Raw genomic sequence first — 23,741 nt, forward strand, 5'->3', positions numbered from 1 at the left:
GTCTTGCTTTGCTTTGATTGAATCGCAGCTCCAATAAACAACACGACTGACGCGGAGCACTGCGGTTAATCGTCACAAATCTTTTGTCTTGTCAAAATAGGAGGTTATACTTTTGTGATTTTTTTTTTTTTTTTGCATTGTCTGTGACAGGGAAAATAAGTAAGAATGTAAATAAATAAATGATGTTTTTTAGGTTTTAGAACTAATGCATAATTTATTATGCATATTTAAAATGCTTTTTTGATTTGTTTTTCTTTTTCAGAAGTGCCTAGTTGTCACTCTGTATATCTTAGACAAGAGGGATATCTGGCGCACAGTAACAGAACAGAGGGTAACTATCCAGTCAGAGTAATGTATTTGATTTTATTTTGCTGTTTTTGGTCATTAATGTGACTTATTTAAAAGTTTTATTTAATAAAAAAATCATTATAACAATTCCTTATTTTTTTCCATAGGCTGTATGTTCGACAAAGTTGCAAGGCACTTCTATGACGACACTTGCGTAGTGCCGGAGAAGGCAGAGGGTATGTTATTTATCTTTTTAAAATATTTCTTTCATTTTAATAAACATAATTATGTGCTGAGTTCAATATTATTTCTTACGAAGGTGACTCTTTACTATACAGTCATTTATGGTCTTGTCTATGAGCCACTAGATACGTAACATAATGACAACTTTATCTATCTAAAACTGCACCATTGGTCATTGATGTCTTGCATTATTAATGTTATATGATGTCATACACCGATTGGTCTGTGCAGCGCCGGTTCAAGTCGAACACATCTAATGACTTTTTTATTTACCGCCCACAGGTGACATAAAGCAGGAGGCGGGGCTATACCGAGAAGGCCCAACCTATCAGAGACGGGGTTCGCTGCAGCTCTGGCAGTTTCTGGTGGCCCTACTGGATGACCCCTCAAACTCACACTTCATTGCGTGGACGGGCCGGGGCATGGAGTTTAAACTCATTGAGCCTGAGGAGGTACTGACTAGTGTAAACATAGTTTTTCAAGATTGTATCTGTATGTGGCCTCTTGAACATTGCAGATAGTTGTGGAGCTTTAAAAGCGGTGCTGTGGTCGCATTCAGCAGGGAAAATTTATTTTTATTTTCTAAAAATGTTCAGTTGTATTTAATACAATGTTTGGAGGATAAACAGTTTATTTTAAAACCATTATGACATTAATATTTTAATTTAAATAACCCTGTGATATTTTTTTAAATGCAACTGTTTATTTAGATTTTAGACAAAATAGTAAAAAAGTTTGCTTGTTTGTTAAGTATCATATTTGACACATCAGGCTTTTATTGATTATATAGTATGCAATATAATGAACTGAGATACTTATAATACTAAACTACTAAGATGCATATAAATATCAGTCTCTGTCGGCCCAGATCCGGCCCACATCTGGTACACGTGGATTCCACACGTACCAGATGTGGGCCGGATCTGGGCCAACACCATGTTGCTGTCTGGGTTAGGACATTATATTTTGCTTATTTACATCATTATCTGATTATCTTTACTAAAATTAAAGTACTTCCACTTTATATGCAAATTTTAATCCTAGGGAGGCTCTTTATTTGTTTGTTCAAAACAGTCTGTCATGTCCATTCAAAAAACATGAAATATTTCAACATGTTGACTCTCCAAAAAGTCCAGAGTTTGGAAAGTGTGGACAGAGGCGTGTTTGTGTAAAGTGTCTGTGACAGCGAAACTCGCCAGTCCTGTGTGTGTGTTTGTGTGTGTGTTTGTGTGTGTGTGTGTGTGTGTGTGTGTGTGTGTGTGTGTGTGTGTGTGTGTGTGTGTGTGTGTGTGTGTGTGTGTGTGTGTGTGTGTGTGTGTGTGTGTGTGTGTGTGTGTGTGTGTGTGTGAGTACTGGCGTTGGTCCACAGGACAGCTGTAGGGAACAGGGCAGTCATTCATGCCATCAGGTGACTGGGACTGTTGGGATTGGCTGGGCGGGTGCAAGGCGTGAATGAGCCGCAGTAGAGTGAAAAAGGCCCACAGCGCCGGGCTCTGGGAGAGTGGTGGGAGGGAGACTTGAAAAGGAGGGGGGCGCAGGTGGGGGGTCGTGCGGACAGGTGCAGGAACATCTGCCACGCTCTGCTGTTCCTAATGAACACATCTCTGAATAGAGGTATGGGTACACGGCTGTGGCCAATGGAAGATGCAGACCGACCAATGCTTTGTTTTTGAGAAGGGGCCTTGAGTGGGTGTGAGGTCTTATTTTTGCCTAATGTTTGAGAGAAACTTCTGCTATTGCAGATTTTTGCACTATGCTCATTTGTAACAACTTACTCTCTTTGCTTCAAAGGTGGCACGACGCTGGGGAATTCAGAAGAATCGACCAGCTATGAACTATGACAAACTGAGCAGATCGTTGCGCTACTATTATGAAAAAGGCATCATGCAAAAGGTAATGCAGGCTAACAAGCTAAGCTACATCTTCTGACACGCTAAAGGTGTAGCTTAGCTACTTTCAAAAAACAAGCCTTTCGGCTTAAGTTGTCTTTTTTCATAAGCTACTTTTATATGCTTATGACTGTTTTAAAGCTACTTTAATATGCCAATAAGAAAATTGAACTCAGCTACAATGCTAATGTCTTGAAAGTTTGAATACACTGTCATTTAAAAGGTTGCGTTAAATTGATCAAAAGTGACAGTAAAGACATTTATAATATTAGAAAAGATTTATATTTCAAATAAATGCTATACTGTTTATCAAAGAATCCTGAAAAACAATATGGAGAAATGTTTCTTGAGCACCAAATCAAGGATCATGTGACACTGAAGACTGGAGTAATGATGCTGAAAATACAGCTTTGATCACAGGAATAAATTACATGTTAAAAGATATTAAAATTGAAAACTGTAGTAGTTTTCACAATGTTACTGTATTTTTCATCAAATAAATGCAGCCTTGAGCGTAAGAAACTTCTTTCAAATACATTTTTAAAAATCAGATGTTTATTACAGTAGTGTAGTTATAACATTAAATATATTTTAGGCAAATATAGGCATTTCTGGTCAACAATAAAACATAAAAATTTGGACTTGAATGTAATAAATTATTGTCCTTCTAAAATGATTTTTTAAAATAATAATTTTTTTAAGAGCTTACAGTATATTAATGGGAAACTTCAATGAATATTTTTATTTCTTTGAAAAATTATTTTGTCACACCAAAGGAGTATTTAAATTAACTACAAACTTAAAATAAATGTACAAAAAACATCTCAAATATACACATTAGACTTTTTATAGATTAAAAGTTAATGGGCATGATATTTGTCAACTTCCCAGATAGTCTTTTAAAGAAATAAATTATTAAAAAAGTGAAACCGTCTACATTTTCCTTGCACTGTTAAGATATACAGTAATATTCTGTTTTTTGATTTAAAGGTGGCAGGTGAAAGATATGTGTATAAGTTTGTCTGCGACCCCGAGGCTTTGTTCTCCATGGCTTTCCCTGACAATCAGCGTCCGGTGCTGAAGACCGACCTGGAGCGGCAGATCAACGAGGAAGACACCGTGCCGTTGTCACACTTCGATGAGAACATGGCGTACATTCAAGAGGGTGGCTACTGCAACCCACACCCGTACAACGAGGGCTACGTCTACTGAAAACTGCTACAAGAACAGTCCTGTCGTTTCGAAACAACACAAAACAAACTTTCAGACTGTCCCTCATTTCCTTCAGTCATTCCCCACGACAAAAGACAGCACTTTATGGACAGAGGATGATGGCAGTGTGTAAACCTACAAACTTACTGGTGTAGTTACGTTAGATGCTCCTTTGGTGTTTTTTTGTTGCTATTGAAGAGGATAGGGTGTTTCAGCATGCCGTTTTCTCACAGCGAAAGACTCTTGAGGGCAAATGGCCTCACTCCGGACAGATGTTTTGAACTATTTAGACAGGTTAGAGTCTGGAGCACGCGAGTGGAAAAATCCCAAACTCTTTTTCCATTGAAACTCTTGGATTGTTTGTGGAGCGCTGTTATTTTTGCACATTTTCACGTTTGTTTTGTTTTTCTCTCCCTTGGTGTCAAACTGAGTAAATAATACAGTGTATTACTATGGAAATAAAATCCTTCAAACTCTCCATGTCAAAGTAAAATGAGCACATATCTGAACTGACCCTTATACTTCCTTTCTCGCCCATCCAGGATCCATAAAATGAGTGAATACTAGTACAGTTACAACAAATGACAGATTTGTGTTATTTGTGAAGGGAAATACTAGTTTTCAAGTTATGCCCATATATATATATATATATATATATTCTGATATGAATATAATGTCTTAGAGGAGGGAAGATGCAGGTAATTTTCTCAATGAACAAGATTTTTTTCTTAATGAATTAAGGAAAGGCAAAAAAAACACGTCAGCATGATTTCATAATACTACAGTACATGGTGATTCAAATACTGCAGTTTTTTAAAAATATATTTAACCATCTGTATACTTCAGTATTTGACACCATATTTCACTGAATATGACTTTTTGGTCAAAAGCGCCTATAGATATCAAATAGTTCTCTTCAGACAGGTCTTGTGCAAGATGCAAGCTTCACACGTGTCTGTTTAATCATTCTATTAAAGTTACATTTCTACTATTAGAGTGACAAATTGCTTTTTTATTAGGAAAGAAATTGGATGTTAGTCCATTACTCGCTCCACCATGACATCTTTGAAAATATAAAACATGTATATTCAGGTTAATGCACCTCAATGCTGCTTTTCGTGTAAATTTAGTCACGTATGACCAGACGGCAGCTATGCCCTGCAGTACGTTCATTTTTTTTCTTCATTCTTTTTTACATTTAAAAAAAAACATCAGTGTTTATTGAATGTAAAAAATATATATACACAATTGCGAAGGGAATGGCAATAGCTACACTTCTGTAATAAAATAGTGTTGAAATACAATCGGGTTGTTTTTTTTTTTGTTCCTAAGTATACACATTGTGATTTATGTCAATACTTGTCTTATATTTCAATGGCACAAACATTCAAGCAAATAAGTAATTGTTCCCAAGTTTATGATTTCATTCAGCTTCCAGATCTACAACAAAACTGACAGAAATAGTAGTTCTTACTTGAGATAGTTGTCTAATAACATTGACTTTTTACTCTGTTGCTTGCCAAATGCTTTATTATGGAAACTTGTTTCCACCACTAAATAAAAAAGGTAATTGCGACTTTTTATCTCACAATTCAGTTTTTACCCTCAGAATTGCGTGATATAATTACGAGGGAAAAAAGTCCTAATTGCGTGATATAAACTTAATTACGAGGGGAAAAAATCTGAATTGTGTGATATAAACTGGCAATTGCAAGAAAAAAGTCAGAATTGTGTGATATAAACTGGCAATTGCAAGAAAAAAGTCAGAATTGTGTGATATAAACTGGCAATTGCAAGAAAAAAAATCTGAATTGTTTGATGTAAACTGTATAAACTCAGAATTGCAAGAAAAAAGTCAGAATTGTGAGATAAAAAGTCGCAATTATCTTTTAAAATTGTTTTATTCCGTGGCAGAAACAAGCTTCCATGCTTTATGCCGAAGGGCACATGAACAAACAGGAAAACAGGTCTCACCGCATCCGCTTGTCGGAGGTGATAACAGCAATAAGAACTGATGGCAATCAGCTAATGGTAATCAGCTGTGGCCTCGTTTATAATATGCCACTCTTCCAGATGTGAAATCTATAAATCACAAATGATCTTGAAATTTTGCGCAGCTGACAAGTTCATATCTTTTACTTACTTAGAATTGTGAGCGGCGAGAATTGCTCAGATTTCCAAATACCCGCAGAACTCCGACTCTCTGCCACAAGGAAAAGTGAATACGTCTACTTAGAACATAACGGGGCGATAAGCAGTTTTCACGTCAAAGACCCTTTTTTATAAATATGAATGTTGCCGTGGATTTTAGCATATGCACAATCAAATCTGTGTGTACGCACGTTGAATAAATGAGGCCTTGAACCGGAAGCGCTGCGACCTGATTTACAGAATACAGAAGTTTGTCGTGAATAACCCGTACACTGTATGTATATACACAGATGTATATTGTGGTTTCAACTTAAAAAAGTAAGTATTCGTGCTGCCTTAAAATGTTAAGTTTAGTCAACTCAAATATCCAAGTTGTCAAGTTGACTTAACTTTACATTTTAAGTTTATTCAACAAACTTAACATTTTAATGCAGCATGAATACTTTAAGTTTAAACAACTATATATTTTTTTTACAGTGTATTGCATATTTATGGGTTGCAATGTAGTAAACATGCCGTCATCCTAGCACATGACCTTCTGTATGGTGGATCCCTTTCAGGTTTCAATTGCCACTTTGAAGGAGGCGCCAATCACAGAAGATTTCGTTAAAATGCTGGCTACGGAAAAGTCAGTGTAATTTAGGGAAGCTTTTTCATGACTGTTACCATACTCATTGCTGATATACATTCTTCCAGAATTAAAACCATGAAATGACAAAAAAAGGTTTATTTATCTACAGTACATGGACAGTTCATTTGGCTATATTTTCTGTGCCTTTGTACTGTAACTTCACAAAAACGTACCATGATATATTTAAAGTACCTTGGCATTACCAACAGTGGTGCAGAAAAACCGTCATCCTTTATACTCTTATAAAAACACGTCTTTACAACAACACAATGGTAAACAAGCCAACAACTGTGTCCCATAACATCAAGCACACACTGGCCCAAAGCTGTGGTCACATTTGGCTGTTAAAACGACCGTCACGGTTACCAAAAAAGCACAAATGACTGTGGTTTATTCAAACATCTACCATTAAAATCTCATGCAAAACCTCACGGCGCTCGAAGTATGTGGTGGAATGGAGGGGAAGTGTACTGAAAAACGAAGTTGAAAAGAGGTCAGGGGGAAAAAGGACCCGTGTAAGGTTGGATGATATCCGTGGTAATCTTGTTAAACAAGTCTTTCAATGGGGCTACAGATGTCCTCTTTCTGTTATCTTGAACGCTGAATTGTTCTTAGCTCTATTTGAATACTCTACGCCTGAAACCGTTTTTATTCATTTCAAAATAGTACCATGTGAGCATCCATGGAAAAACACAGATTATCTTTGCTGGTTTTACTGTTACCGCTTAGTTTGTAATCTGTGCTTCTACATATGTAACACCACAAGCTATTAAACCTCTCTAAAATTGTCTTTAACAAACCTTTTTACCACTTAGAAGCAATAAATCATCCATCTTCTGCAAGCAAATACTACTTAGGAGCTACTAGATCCATTAACATACTAGCTCCAGGAGTTTAGCTTGATTCTGTTTGCTTAGTGTCCGGCTACCTTGCTTAGCTTTACGGCGGGCTGTGTTTACTTATGGGAAATGGTTTGTGTTGTCTGAGTGGTTGTGACACTCGCATGTTTGACAAGTGAAATGAGACCAAATGTGCTCCATGTAGCTGAAACGTCTTTGAAGCGGCGGCTTTAAATATGACGTGTTTACCTATGAAAAAATCCTTTATTGGCCCTCAGCCTTTAGCCATCAAAAGCCGTAGTGGTGAGCATAAATCATTCACGAGGTAATTCAGGGGAACAACTGCATTGGAAAGGTGGACTGATAGAACGATGACCATTTAAACTGTTTACAGTCACGTAAAATAAACAGTAATTTGAGAAGTATTAACGCTTGAACAAATATTTAAGATGGCGAATGTATTTTGTGTCTCTGATATCTCATTCGCAACCCATTATAGGTGCAAAACTGAAAACATTTTTTGGTCACACTTTGTATTAGGTGTCTTCATCTACTGTTTACTTGCGTAAAACAAAACTGTAATGTATTACAAAACATGGATATAGGTCAGGTTAGAGACCTTAAATCTGTAAATTAATTCCAGATGTAATAATATGCAGGTATTTTGGTCACAGTGTCCTTGTTACATATGTTACATGTACTTACCATAGTAATAACAGTAAATTATGCATAATTACATGCAAATAACCCTCAACCAAATCCTAATCCTACCCTATAATAAGTAAATGTTTGTTAATTCATATCAGTACTTAAATGTATAGTTACTCTGTAACAATGACACCTTAAAAAAAGTACATGTATGTAAATAAAATAATTTTTTTTAGTAAAAAGTGGTTAAAGACAGTATGAAGTGGGGCCCATTTATTATGGTGAAATGGTTCAAATTGATTTTTTAATCATTTTGAAATGGTTACAGATTCCAGTTTTAAAAAAAGAAAATACGCTGTGGCACTTTTTCCATTGCATCGCATGTACAAACACACTCTGAACAGAGCAGATTTACACACCTTTGATAATGGTATGTAGTGAGATGATCAAAGATGGGGGTTGTTGCTGCTGACTCTGGAAAGGATCACGGTGTTGGAACAATAATTGATGCTGAACTCAGGCATTGCCACCGGTTGACACCCATTACATTGTTTGGCGCTGCTCACTTTGCAGGTTCACGGCAGATAAAAACACAAAAGGGGTCGGGCTTTTGGGAGAGATGTCTGCAAGTACGACAGTGATGAATCGCTCTTGATGTGTGCTCAGAAAGCGGTGAAATTGGCTTGTGGTGCCGTGCTATAGCTTTGGGTCACATGCATGCGTGCTGGTTATAATCAGATGCTGGCAGACGGTGGGAGTCTGAAGTTAATCTGGAACGGGATTCTGTCTTGATCAAAGTTCACGTCAAAAGAAATGTCTAAACTTTTTTTTTACTTTTCTTTGTTTGTTTTTTAGTGAAATAATAATAAATTAAGAATATATTTTTCATATATATTGCAAATGATTATAGGGAAGACCTGGGACAATTGTAACACAAAATGTAGTCATTAGAACGGTGGAACTATCTATCTATTTTTATTTAACGTTCTATCTATCTATATCTAACGTTCTATATATATATATATATATATATATATATAACGTTCTATTTATCTATGTCTAACGATCTATCCATCTAACGTTCCATCTATCTATCTATCTATCTATCTAAATATATATATATATATATATATATATATATATACGTTATATCTATATATATATGCATGTATATATATATATATATATATATATATATATATATATATATATATAACTTTCTATATATCTATATCTAATAATCTTTCTGTCTATATATATATATATATATATATATATAACGTTATATCTATTCATATATATTATATATATGTTTATATTTATATATAATATATATATATATAAAACGTTCTATTTATCTATGTCTAACGTTCCATCCATTCATCTATCATCTATCTTTGTATAGGTTATTAGTTAGAAGTTATATAAATTACAGATGCTAACACCGCTTGCTGGTACCTATCAAGGATTTTATCACAGCTACTGTAATACAAGTTATGAAATTAAAATTGTATGACTGCAAAGAATGAACCTTTATAATTTAAAATGAACATTATTTCATTAAAATATCTAGTTAGAGACTGTCCTTGTCTTATTAGCTGATAAATATACTTTAGTTAAAAGGATTTAACCCATTTAACATAATAATAAAGTAGGTACCACTTAGACTTTTGCTTTAAACACAAATTATTCATGATAGCTATACAAAAAAAAGTAGTGCCGTATAAAGGTCATTTCTGTATGCAAATATTGTAATAGTACTATTACTTTTGGAACTTATGTCTCTTATACATATAAATGTCATATCTAAATATGGAACATTGATTACAGTGTAAAAGTCTATAAATGAAGGCAAATTTAAAAAGAAACCTCACAATTGTCCCTAGTCTCCTTTAATATTAATAAGAGATAGTCAAGGCATGATGACGGTGGACAGATGTTGATGCTGACAGTATTTTAGCGGTCACTTCCACTCTGCCAGCATTCAGTGCTATCGTTTTGTATACAAAAGAGTTTAGTAAGCATTTTTACACCCTGGTCAGTCAGGCTGCAACTGGCCTCTTCTGCCACGTGTCACACAGTGAAGCTGGCGAAAGGAAAGGCTCTTCACCTTCCACAATGTCGTTTGATCTCTGCCGTCCTGTCAGGCACAGACAGGTCCACATTACCCTGTCCTCAGAGAGGTGGGCCAACCCATCTGTTACGAGAGAGAGAGAGAGAGAGAGAGAGAGAGAGAGAGAGAGAGAGAGAGAGAGAGAGAGAGAGAGAGAGAGAGAGAGAGAGAGTGATAGAGAGAGAGAGCAGACAGAGACAAAAGGAAGGGGTTAAGCAGGGAGAAATCAATGAAGAGAGGTCCAAAAATATGATTCCCCTAGAGTTTCTTATGTGCGGTTTTGATGGAGCCTTTTGCAACAGATATGTCTTAAAATGAATGTAAACATTCAACGTGTTGATAATTATTCAAAAAAGTAAATATTTGTTCATACGTCTATGAATGGAACGCTTAACCCTCAAGGTCCTTTTAATAGCTCAAAAAACAGACAAGATGATGAGGCCCTTACAAAACCGGTGTCCATAGACAAATAGAAATGCCTCATTCAACATGTTGATAATTATTCAAAAAAAGTAATACAACATTATATAACACTATATAACATTACCCTTGCCCCTTGTGTTTTTGTCTAATAAATATTTTAGCTAATTTGATTATGATTTTAGCTACCAATAAGAATGTTCTCTCAGCTCTGCTAATATATTTTGCAGATTTCTCCAGATTTTCCCCTAAATATCTTAGAAGAGTTGATTATAAACATTTCATCTTGGTAGCATGCTTTAAAATATGTTTTTACATTTTTTTTAAGAAACATACTTTTATTCAACAAGAACGCATTCAATTCATTAAAAGTGACAGTAAAGACATTTAGAATGTTGCAAGAGATTTATAAATCAAATAAATGCTGTTCTTTTGAATTTTCTGAAAAAATGTCCCCAAAAAATCTAAAGCAGCACAGCTGTTTTCAGCATTGATAATAATAAGAAATGTTTCTTAAGCAGCAAATCATCATATTAGAATCATTTCTGAAGGATCATGTGACACTGAAGACTGGAGTAATGATGCTGAAAATTCAGCTTTATTTCATAGGAATGAAATAGAAAACCGTTGTTTTAAATAATAATAATGCACAGTATTACAGTTTTACTGTATTTCTGATCAAATATTTAGTCCATTTACCAAGTAAATGGAGCACAAGAGACTTCTTTCAAAAACATCTTACCAACTTTTGAAAGGTTGTGTGTGTGTATGTATATTTATTGCATTTATTGCTTGAGGGTATTGGGGGAACAACATTCCTATTCAAGAGCGTTTTATTAGACAAAAATGTGTATATGCCCCTGAGTGCAATGCTTTTGTCTGTTTTCCTGTTAGAGAAAAACTAGGACATAAGCCACTGTAAAAAGTGATCAGTTTTCTTAACTTAAAAAAAGTGAGGAAACACGTTGTCTTAAAATTATTAAGTAAATAAACCATGCGTAATAAAAACAATTAAGTTATGTGAACTTGACAATTCCAAATAACTTATTTTTTTCAATTATGCATTAAGTTTATTTACTTAATTTTAAGGCAACAGGTTTCCTAATTTTTTTAAATTTAAGTCAACTGATCACTTTTTGCAGTGTAGTAAAATTTGACTCTAAAATTACCACATTGTTACACATCTTGAATTATTAGCCTAATAAACCACAGAGAGGCACAACTGGTCTGGAGCGCACAATAAATAAACACCCTATGTTCTTCCCAGCAGGACTTAACGACGAGCTCTTTGGCTGACGTTCGCTACAAGGCGCCGACAACACCAGCTTTTCTTCCAACGCAGTGTTTACACAGTTACATATGTCTGGACTCACAAGAGCGCTGGAGGGCTGTTGCCCATGGTGGCCCGTGCTGCATCGCTAAGACACGAGGAGCACTGCGCAACAGTACGTACCACTTCCTTCTGTTCTGTTCACAGCACATCTGAAGTAGGCAAACTGCACTTCTACTAACACCCCTCCCCGATACCCGTGTTGCCGTTGGACGGCAGCCACCAATCACGAGCCAACCGAGTTAACACAACTTCCGTTCAGCACAAGGAACCATCTGTTTTTAAGGCAGAAAAGAAATAAATAAATGCATGCACCCCAACACACACATGCACACACACACACACACACACATCCCTCATACATAGATGCACAACAGAAAATGTGTTTTCACAAAGGTTTTTATTCATCCTTGACCACATGCACTCTCTGTCTTTTTGCGTGGTTCAAGAAGTTTAGCACGGAGACAGATTTTTCGAAACCCCAAGCTGGCCATTGACAGTAAAGCATTGTGAACTGTGAATTTGTTTGTCGCGTGTCGGGGTGTTTTGCCATATAATTACGAGATGTGGCGAGGACTGAATGTATGGTGCTTTTATTCTCGCCACCTCTATTTCGAGGTGTTTTCGAATTCCGAAAGCTGTATGTACTTAAGGACAATGACTCTGTCCTTCAGGATAACGGTTACAGCCTGTAAGGTGGAGGTACATCCATTATCGTCTTTAAAGAGCTGAGGTATATTTTAATAAATGCATTATTTAGCAGTTTTGACACGGTGGCCATACGTTAACGTTGAGATCCAATTTCTGTATAAAAACTAAGCAAAGCAGGGGAAAAGACGTCATTATTCAGAGGGCCTATTTCTAGGCTTCTTTTTTAAAGGCTATTTCAGGAGCCAAGAGGAGTTATAGATGTGTCTGCCTAAATTTACCTCAGTAACATTAGTCTTGACTCCACCTCTACTAGTAGGCTATATTTTCCAGGCAGTGCGATGACAAGACTTCATCTGTGGAGATGACATGACTGCTGTGTGGGTTCTCGTTTTGAACTGGAGATTATGGGAAGCTTTTTATCCTCTTTTGTTCTTCGCTGTCACAATCGTGAGGCACAAAAACTGAAACACAACCAGTCATATGACTTTCTAAAGCTTCTGTACACGCTTTTCTGTACAGTTTGAGGGATTTTGAAATGCACAATAGCCTACCATTTAAAGTTATGAGTGTTTTAAAAAAAAGAGGTCTCACCAAGGCTGCATTTATTGGATCAAAAATAAATTAATAACAGTAATATTGTGAAATATTATTAGGCTACAATGTAAAACAACAGTTTTCTATTGTAATATATTTTAAAATGCAATTTATTCTTGTGAGGTCGAAGCTGAATTTTCAGCATCATTACTCCAGTCTTCAGTGTCACGTGATCCTTCAGAAATCATTCTAATATGCTGATTTGCTGCTCAAGAAATCTTACTGACCTCAAACTTTTGAACAGTAGTGTAGTAGACACTGATAGGACCTGTTGCATTTCATGTTTCTTTCCACCACTAGAACAGCAAATAACCTCAATATAAAATCACTTATGTTAGATGCTGGGGGGAAACCATAAAAAAACAATTATTTTTGTCATGATGCAAAATAGCCATACCCTTTGTGGCATCTTCATCTTCTAGACATATGTAAACAATGCTAACAACAGCATTACGTTTTCAATTTTCCGCTGCTCGGCGCACAAGATTTGAAATCATCTCGAATTCAAAACAATGGGATCCCTCCATATGGTTTTATTTGTGTGCATCTGGCGCAGCAAGCAGCATACAGTTACCATCCTATATTTCCAGCTTTATTCGCACCTAGCAATGAAAGCCAAATGTGAAAATTGAAGGCAGAAGGATCGTGTGACGGGATTAATTAGACAAGGCCAAGTGAAGTCACACTCTTCATGGCAACACACTTGAACCTTCAATTACGCACTGCACAAAGCAATTAAAAGCCTCCCTTTCTTGCTCTGTCCTATGGAGTCTACCTGTTACTGCTGTTTGCTTTCTCTGTAGGGTCCCCCCGGGGCACCAGGCAGACTCCAGGTCCAATCCGCAGGTCGGTAATTACAATTGATCAATTGTTGTCGGGAGGTGAAATGACTTGGTTGTTTTAGCCAGAGCTCAATTTGAGGTGTCCATTTTTAAGGGGTTATTTATATGGCAGGTGGTTAGGAAAAGAAAAGAGAAGAGGGAGGAGGTAAAGAGATGAAGAGAGGAGCTGGAGGAAGAGATCGGGAGAGAGAAGACTATTTGGCCATTTCTAATGGCTGATAGATCTTGGCTTTTTCCTTTTCATTGTTTCTGGAGTCATTGGGTAGCTGGATGAAGTCGGAATGGAATTGGCCAATTTTGCACACTTTCAGCCGAAACTGTTCAATTTCTCTCTCTGAAATGATTTGTATACAATTTGAGTATAACAACTTCTGTACAGAGGTTACACTCTCAGATAATGGATTTTTTTCTGCTTGGTCGTTTTTTTATTAGAGTTAATGCCACACAATTCTAGAAAAAGTTCTGTCACAAATTAATTTTGTGTAATTTTTAAAAGTTTGTAAAACAGATGTTTACCTATTAATCCGTTTTAGTTGTGTTAACATGAATACATTTTGTTGGCCTGTATTGTTGTTGCGTTTGACTCTTTGCCCTCAGCTTGCCACTGATTCCTTTTTTTTAAAGCCACAAGTAAAAAAAAAATTACATTATGCATGAGATAAACATTATTATTCATGACAAAATAAACTAGCCAGAACAAACCTGTTAAATAAATCAATAGAATTTTTAAACATAATTGTTATATTTAAAACAATATTATAACTATTTTATAGGGGTGTAACGATACACTCATGTCACGGTTCGATACATATCACGATACTGAACTCACGATACGATATTATTGCGATACTCCAAGACATATGATAAAAGGATGACAAAAAATTTACTGTTGATTAAAATGCTAAATTTGATAACATTGTGGGTGTAAATGAATAAGCTTGGTGCTGATAACCCAATGCACAGGACAATAGTGACACCAGAATAAAAATATGAATGATTCTGAAGCTAAAATACTGAATTATTTTAGACGAATATGCTTGCACTCTTTCACTGACTAGATATATGTAAAATAATGTAGGCCACTTTTTACTGGTAACATTAGACATTTGTTATTATCAGGACCCACAAATATTCCCCCAGTGCATTATTATAAATTAAATTTAACACTGAAATTCTGTAAACTTGTGTTTATACTGTGAACTATACACAATATATATTGTCACTATCCGCGATACATATTCTTGCATTTTTGTATTGCGATATATTGTTACACCCCTGCTATTTTATATAAAAATAATTCTTATTTTATTATATTTGTATGATTATATTTATTATTATTTTATAATTATTATTTTAAATAAACTTAATGAAGACAATTTAAATTAAAGTTCACAGAATGTGAAATAAAACAAAATAGTAAATAAATGAAATAAAAAGAGCTTTTTTAGTCTTTGATTGTCGTAGGTCGACACCTTTTGATATCTCCATCTTAACTTTGTTAAAAAGCGGGACAACTGCAGTGCTGTAAGCACCAGCTAGACTCAAAAAGTTCAAGAGGTTGTCTAAATAACATCAAAAACCCATCACCATCTGAAAATCACAGAAGAAACAGCAGTAAACAGAATCATGGGTAGATGGCCAGATCCATACGGCACTTCCAGGAAAACACTCTCTTACATTATAAAGCCATATCAGCTGTATGGCAACAACCATACTGCACTTCCCAGAAAACAATCAATTACAGTATAATGTCATATCTGCTCTAACAGAGAGTATCATTAATCGCATAATGGTGGCTGACGGGGAGCGTATATTTCTCTCCAGCACACAGTCAGTCCTTTCACATGGATCACCCCGCTTTGCTCTGTCCCAGCCTCTGGGATGTCACCTCCTGGCACTGCTCGTATTTATACGGGACATTTGATTGATTTAGATTTGACCATTTTTCCTCAGTCACGCTGTCCCTCAGCCGCCAGTAAACGTGGTGTTAGGCCAAGATATTGTTTTCTAAATGACAGGCGCTGAGCTGAGACTCTTTATCTTTGTTTCTCTCTCTACACCTAGCGTTCTTGTCCTTAAGCGATCTTTAGCCTGAAGCTGTTTGCGAAAACTCAACCCACAACAAACAGAATGCTGCACAGAAAGATCTGCCTCACTTCCTTAAAGCTGTTGTGTCTCCTGTGGTTTCATCAGTTGTGGAGCTCAAGCCAAATCCTCCACATTTCAGCCTGAGAAGATGCTGTTTGCGGTTTCACATTTACAGTCCAGATTTTTCTCAGAAAAAAAAAAAAGTTTGTTTTTGATTGCAATTCCTCCGGGATGCGCCGAACGTAATTGCAAAATGCCATCTTACCAAACAAGGTTTTTATAGTACAAACACAGTACCAAAACTGTTCATCATACAAAAGTCAGAGACAATTAAGAGGCCACTTTTTCCCGTTCTCATAAATGCTGCATGTCCAAGACTTTTGGGCAAAAAGCACCCTTTATTGCCACGAGCAGGTAAACTCAAGGCAATTATAAGAGAAGTCATTCTCTGTTTTTATTTCTATTTTATCTTTTTTGAATGGTATTTGCAAACAGTGATTGACTGTCGTAAAGCTAAAAGCAATACAATGATTCAGAATCAGATTTAATTCTAAGCTGTGACATTGATACTCGGTTTATTTCTGGTCAGTTTGTTTTGAATGGCCGGCATCTTAAAAGTTTAGTAGCCAAATTGGCTGGTGAATGAAAAAGTTAATTTCAAACAAAGCGAGGTATGACGCAAAAAGTCACGTTCAAAACAAGCATTTTTCTGTTGGTTCATCAACATGGCAAATGTTGCAAATGACCAGCTTTGCAAAATCCTGAATTCCTATTGAAATGTTTTGCCTATACGAGAAATCTCCATACAACTGTAAATTCGACCGTATATAGGCCTTCCTTCAGACATAGATCAAACACTGGGCTAAATATTGTAGCAGTATTAGTCACATTAGCAAGTTAAAAGTAACTTTGTGTCAAAATAGCATAGATGCACAGCTTTTGACATCAACAATAAAAAAGATATGCGTTTTTGCCCGGCAGCAACTGCAATGATATGTTTGGTTGCATTTTATTATTAGCAAATGGCAATATCAGAAAATAGTCCATTCATCTGCCACTCGTGGCACTTTCAAAAGACATCCAACCTTTTTTTGGGTAATAACCCACCAGTAAAAAAAACCCCCAAAACAGAAAACTCCGCTTTGGGCCACAGATATGTCTCACAGCACTCTCTGAGGAAATTAAAGTCCACTTGAATATGCTAAACACAAATGTTGTATGCTGTTATTAATGAGGACGTAACAACCACACTTAGCATTTCTTTTATGTAGCCAGTAGCTATAAAACTACATCCTGAAAGCATTTAATTCCCAAATTGCACACTCATTTCAAGGGGACCAGGTACGTATCCTCTGTAGACTGAAGAATTCAGATGTCTTGGGCGCAGCCTCCATGATGTGGCCCCGGGTAACGAAGTTAGTCTTGTTTGAAAAACAGACACTAGCTTGAGCAATACTTGCTTTAATTCTCATTGAAGCAGCAAATTGACAGACCTCCCTTAAGATCTTGACAGGTAATGAAGATTTAATGTCAGAATTATGATCGTTAAAAACAAATGACTGATTCTTAGGGCAGATGATAAGCTATTAATTTAACCTCCTCTTCCTGTAATAATCCTGGACAGTCTGCCAGTTATTAGATCATAATTAGCCTGTGCAATTTGCATGGAACCAGAGAAGCATGTAGCCAGGCTGTTGTGTCTCAATATTTCTCCAGGGCTCTGTAGTAAAATGTGCTCATATATCATAATCTGTTAAAAAAACGTATGGCCCAGAAAAGCTATAGTTGTGGTTGTGCTAGTCTATGTTGAACTAGATGGTTGAGAAATTCTAAAACGCTGATTAAGCGTGTTTGCGCGCGCGTGTATCTCTGGGTGAGCGCATGTAGCTCTCCAAGTGGCAGCCGGCCATATGGAAGCATGCTGAAATGAACTGGCCAGCACTTTGTTATGACAATATGGCCAAGCAAACATCAAAGTTTACACTAACGCTCTGATTAACAGTGATTTTCTACATGATAACCGCTTTTATTCTAGCTAATTATTTTATTTAGGAACAAATTTCATGGTTGTGTCCCCAACTGATCTGTTTCTCTTTGCTCGTGTGTTTGTTCATGGGAGTGATATTTGTGCCAGAATGTTTCTGTGCGGCCCTGAGATTTCATTATTAATGCATATGCATGCTACCTGTATCCATTCAGACATACAGTTAATGATTATTACTTTTCCCTAACAAATATTACAAATCTGCTTTATGATTCATCATTTTTTTGTTTTTTTGTTTTTGTTTTGGAAAGGTCTCTTTTAGAGCACTAAAACTCAAATTAAAACTGAGTATACAGGAAAATTTTAACTGAACTAAAACTAACGTAAATAACGTAAACATGACAATAAAAAAAAAATCAAATTTAAAATTCAAAACTATAACAACTCTGGTACAGTGAAGCCAAAGTATTCTGACACTCTTTTTTTCTCAGAAATAAATGCCACTTGGTTTGATATTTTTGTTATATAACATAATATAAATGAATGAATTTTTTAAGTGGGTTTTTAAACAAAATAATTTTAGGGCCACTGTATGTAACTGATCTTTTTGATTGCAATGTCTCAATGTATGTATCGTGTATGCAAACGAGTGTGCGCATATGTGAGTGTATCTTGTGCCAGCGCTGTGCTAAGAATCTGCTCCCTCAGCGGTTTTCTCTCCACTCTCTCTCACACACACACACACACACACACACACACAGCGGAGCAAGTCGCACTCCTGGCACTCTCCCCCAGCGCCTCGCGGTTCTGCTCCAGGTTCTACCCGTCCACCAACCTATTAATAGGCAACATATTTACTTTTTGCGGCATGTGCTCGCTGTGGCATCCTCCAGTATCTTACCCTTCCACGGGAGTGAACAAGTGCACCTCTACAAGAGGATGTCACCGCTGTGGCAGAGGTGTTGTGGCACCCAGGCGAGCCCGATCCCGTCTCCATCTCCTATGGGTGAGAAATGAGAAGCTGAGAACTCCATACACATACTGGCATGTCATAGCCATATGATGTTTTGAACAAGCCACTTCTTGTAATTAAATGCACTTGCTGTTCTGTTTTTTCTTCCTGTCACAGCAGGATTTATACTATTGCAACTTCACCAAATATAGCTAATTATAAAGAAGATGTTACAGCACTTTATGAGGCATAACAAGGTGATAACCCATCTTTGAAGCTGGAAGTGTACTTTATCACCAAGACTGTCTGTGCATGTGTCAGCTGTATGCTCACTTAGACTGAATAACAGATTTGTAAACTGGGAAAGCAAGTGGCAACTGGTTTCAATACTAAATTTGGGGCGACAAAAACTAACTAACGTTTTAAACTAATGACAGAATGTTAATTTTAAAAAACGTTGGGAGAATGAAAGCTTGAAGACATCTGGCCTTTTTCAGAATAGCAGTTAAAAATGGAGTTACAGATCTGAAAACTTCATATAGGGTCAGTAAGTTTTTTTTTATGTTTTTGAAAAAAGTCTCATACTCAAGAAGGCTGCATCTATTTTAATAAAAAAATAAAGTAAAAACATTACAATATTATATAACAATATAACAATATTATGCAATATCATTACTCCAGTCTTCAGTGTCACGTGATCCTATTTCCAATTTTGGAAGCAGTTGTGCTGCTTAATATTTTTGTGGAAACCGTGATACATTCTTTAATTCAGGATTCTTTGATAGAAAGTTCAAAGTAAATATTACATGTTATAAATTTGTAACATTATACATGTCTTTAATGTCACTTTTGATCAATTTAATGCATCCATTTCTTTTAAAAATAAAGAGAAATTCTGTCATTATTTAATCACTTAGTCATTCCAAATTGTCATTACATTGTTATTTTTGTCATGGAAATCAAAAGGAGATTTTGTGTGTGTGTGTGTGTGAGTGAAAAAGTATGTTGCAACTTTGCTGTCAAGCTCCAAAAAAAAAAAAAACTGTAACAGAATTATAAAAGCAGCCAATATAAATCATGGCGTGCATTTCAACTCTTTTGAAGCTATATATGACAGCTTTGTCAGAAACAGGCTGAAATTCTTCCTTTCTCAAATCTCATGGTCACCAACTGTTGCTGAAATGATCTGCGGAAAATTCTTTAAAAATTCCATTATTGTGTGTCCATGAATAAAAGAGCATATAGGTATGGAAAGACATGAGTCTGAGTAAATAATGGCGATTTTCATTTTGGGGTGAACTACTCATTTCATATTCATCTGCCAGACATAACAAACTGTTACAGTGCATCTGTATGGCCAAGAAAGATACAAAAGCAAAACTTTCCCACTCCTGCAAACATAATTCCTATGAGTGTCTTCTCGGCAGTGCAGAGAGTCATTGTTTAAAATAGCATTGGTGACAGCACTGAGCGCCGTGTCCTGTTGATTGGAGCGCTGATGGCCCACCGTTTGTCAGCGCTCTCTAAAGCCTCATCGGCAAACAGCAGGGCTCCCTGATTATTTAATTGCTTGTAAGAAGCTCATTAAGGCCTCCTATCCATCATAAGTTGTGCAGTGAGGAAGATCTGTGAGAGAAGAGAGAGAGAGAGAGAGGAAGATTAACACAGCCCACTCGTCCCTCGTCTAGACTGAGCTTTCAGCCTGCACATCTTATAGCATCTTACAGCATAACATCTTCATAAGTGTGACCGGAATATTTCACGAATGTTTTATGTCTATATAAGTGCATATTTCAAATGTAAAGAAAGCACTCATGTTACAGTGACAGAGAGAAATAATGCCGGATTTTGAACCGTGAGCTGGGAATGCTCAACGCATTTGGCCGATTTCCTATTGTAAAAATGCAAGCGTGTCATTTGAATATTTTCTTTAACCCTCAATTTTTAATTTGCATTGACCACAGTTTTAACTTCCTAAAATGGCTGACTGGAAATATGTAAATAATTTTCGAAGCTCGCTCACAGGTGCTCGTGCCTGGATCTGTACTGGTCCCGATTAAAAAAAGTTCCCAAGATGCCACTAGGCATGCAAGATGATAGATTAAAAAAAATGATATTATGTTTTGTTTCCATGTCTAGGCTATAGAAATCCCAACTAACGATAGAAATCGAAGGCATTTGAACCTTCAGTATATGGTGTAATGCATTTCACAAAAGTTTAAACTTGCATGTAAACAGGTGCAGAATAAGCTCTGGATGCTTGGCATATTAATTGCCGATCATTTGCAAAACGGGGTGGAAAAAAGTCTTTTGCCAAAAGCACGTCTTGCAAGCTTCCAGCTGGGATCGTCAGGGACAGGCTTGTTGGCATCGTGGCAGCATATGTTTGGTGCCAAGAACACCAACGATTTGCATTTTCTTTATATCAATTTTACAAAGCCCAAATGCTCTCTCTTGTGTAAAAATGATCGGGATTTGAGTGTTGCAATTAATCACAAGTGAAATATATTTGCCGATGAAAAGCCCTAATTCTAGTCGAGAATTTTTTTTTTTTTTTTTTTTTTGCCTATGAGAAAGAGAGAGCAATCAGTTACTTGCATTACATCTGCACTGAGCTCGCAGGCGCACTGTGATGAATGTGCCTTTAAGCCTGTATAGTTTGGCTTCATTTAGACTGGCTTGAAAGATAGAAAGAAAAATAGCACTGTGGTGTATGTGGGGTACTGCAAACACAATCAGTCATTCGTGGGGTAAAGCAAAAAAAAAACCAATCCTTTGTCTCAAAGACTAAAATGCATGTTTTCTCCTAAAGCCAAAGCTGAATAGGGGATGGCAAAAGGCCACATTTTGACTATGAATTTTGCGTGCTGCCAACAGAACTTTTGTGGATTTGAAGCTGAAAACTATTCTGGAGCATCTCTGAATGAATTTAAAGGCCACAGTCATTATTCAGACTGTAGATTTCGTCATTTTTTTATGCAGCATTTAAGTAGCAATCATCTAATGATTTTGAACATATATGTAAATTAACTGGTAGTCAATTGGAATGGTTTTCATACTTTTTAAAAAGTGTTTATAAGTACGCAATACTGTGGCAAAATACACTCAGCCTATGGAAAATGCCACTCAAATTGACTTCTCTTCAAGTTTTTAATCTCATACAGTTTCCTGTTAAATATTGAACAATGAACACGTTCAAATTTTGTAACATGTAATGTTTGTACTTTTTTTTTTTTGCCTTGCAACCGTAAATGCTTAGCTTTCTGTGAAGTACTCTACTCTGTTGGAGAAAATCAGCAAATTCCTTTTACTGGTCAAGATAATGGTATCTAGCCTGCATTGGTAAGGTTTTAATGAATTATAAAAATATGAATCAAGACAGTCTTGAAACCATTATTACAAGAATTTTAGAAGAAATTTTACATTTAATTAAAATATATAATTTTGGGTGCCTGCTCCACTGGTCACCCAAAATCGACTTAGGATCTGACGGGGCAACCAGAGCCGGCAAAAACCTAAGTCCCTCGCTTTGGTTCTCTGGTCGTGTCTGGTTAGGCAACATGTGGAAAAAATAGACAAAAAAATAAAAATGTATAACATATAAAATTAAAAAAACAATCAGCAGAGCAAGTCTGACCTACTGGCCCAACTGTCAACAGAACATAGGCTGAATATGAAATTGCCCCCAAACCCTCAATCACTATTCCCTACGTTAGTCCACTAATACAGTTCACTTTAAGGAGTGAATGAAAGCGAGTGAGCGAATTCAGACAGCTGTTGTACAGTACATTGCAGTGCAGTGCAATGAAGGATAGAATGAGGGCACTTGATAAAGTCCACTATGGTTTCGGACACAACTACAAATTGATGTCCCTTCAAATAATGCCCCATTTGAGGGTATAGGGGGCGATTTCAGTTTCAGCCATGGTCTTTGTTGAGCCTTTTTGTTTTTTAAGGTTTTCTTTTGGAGTACTTAAGGTGTGATAGAGATGTATGTCAATCAAGTGTTTGTGGGACTTCACATTTTCATCTTCTATGAAGTGCCCTAAAATGATCCACGTTGATGAGAGGAACCCTCAAACTTCGCCGAAGGTTCAGCGCTGAAGTTCACAGTTTGTCTAATTAAGCACACTGTTTGCAATGGGCTGGGTAATGTCTCAACTGAACTCCCAGGGTAACATGAAGATACACTCACAATAGACAATAATTAATGTCCCTAAAAAAAAAACTTGAAATAATGACCCACAACTCAACGCTCAACTTTTTCCCCTTACACCTTGCGTTTTCAAGTTTAATGGGCAAAATCGAGAAACGTTTTTTTCTTCTTCATCTTCTTCTTAGGATAATGATTTACAAAATGCCTCTCATCAAAGAATTCATTAACAAAGAACATTAATTAAAAAATAAATGAGTAAACATCAATATCAAAACCTCAGCACTGTGGAAGTGAATACATTATGTGTGGTAATGATGTTTGAAAGAGATCCTAACACCTCAGTGGGACTCTTTTAAACCCCTTACCTCTCAGGCAGTTGCTTATTTTGCAATCCTTTGTTGTTAAACAACAAAGAGAATGGGCTCTCATAATGTTATATTAATCAGCGGATTAATATTTCAATTTGATTTTCTTTATAGTTGAGGTGCTGTTGGCATTTCCATTTTCCCTCCATATGTGCAGCGGTGTTAAGTAGTATCATTACCATTTCTACCTGGGGGTTCTGGAGATAACAGGCAGCCGTGATAGCTCTATTCGACGCAGCGAGAGCAGCGCTGGGTAGCACCTCATGCATTTTTAACGGCGCTGTTTGCTGCCGCTCTGCTGCCATTCTTTTATAACGCGCCGCACAAACAGCTGAGTCACAGACT

The 23,741-nt window shown here is 36.5% G+C and overlaps 1 protein-coding gene across 9 annotated transcripts in view; it reads left to right on the forward strand.

Moving 5' to 3' along the window:
- The window catches only part of etv1 (ETS variant transcription factor 1), a 20,738-nt gene extending 15,802 nt beyond the window's left edge, over window positions 1-4,936 (forward strand). For all 9 annotated transcript variants that reach the window (XM_077207995.1, XM_077207996.1, XM_077207997.1 and 6 more), the window contains 5 exons: window positions 263-331; window positions 456-524; window positions 814-983; window positions 2,323-2,424; window positions 3,411-4,936. In XM_077207995.1, coding sequence (XP_077064110.1) covers window positions 263-331; window positions 456-524; window positions 814-983; window positions 2,323-2,424; window positions 3,411-3,632 — 632 coding nt within the window. In that variant the 3' untranslated portion in view covers window positions 3,633-4,936. The remainder of the gene's footprint in view (window positions 1-262; window positions 332-455; window positions 525-813; window positions 984-2,322; window positions 2,425-3,410) is intronic.
- The last annotated feature ends 18,805 nt before the right edge of the window (window positions 4,937-23,741 follow it).

Source organism: Siphateles boraxobius, unplaced genomic scaffold (genome assembly GCF_051911475.1).
Source record: "Siphateles boraxobius isolate OS27281-9 unplaced genomic scaffold, OSU_SipBor_1 6, whole genome shotgun sequence".
NCBI classification, from domain to species: Eukaryota; Metazoa; Chordata; class Actinopteri; order Cypriniformes; family Leuciscidae; genus Siphateles; species Siphateles boraxobius.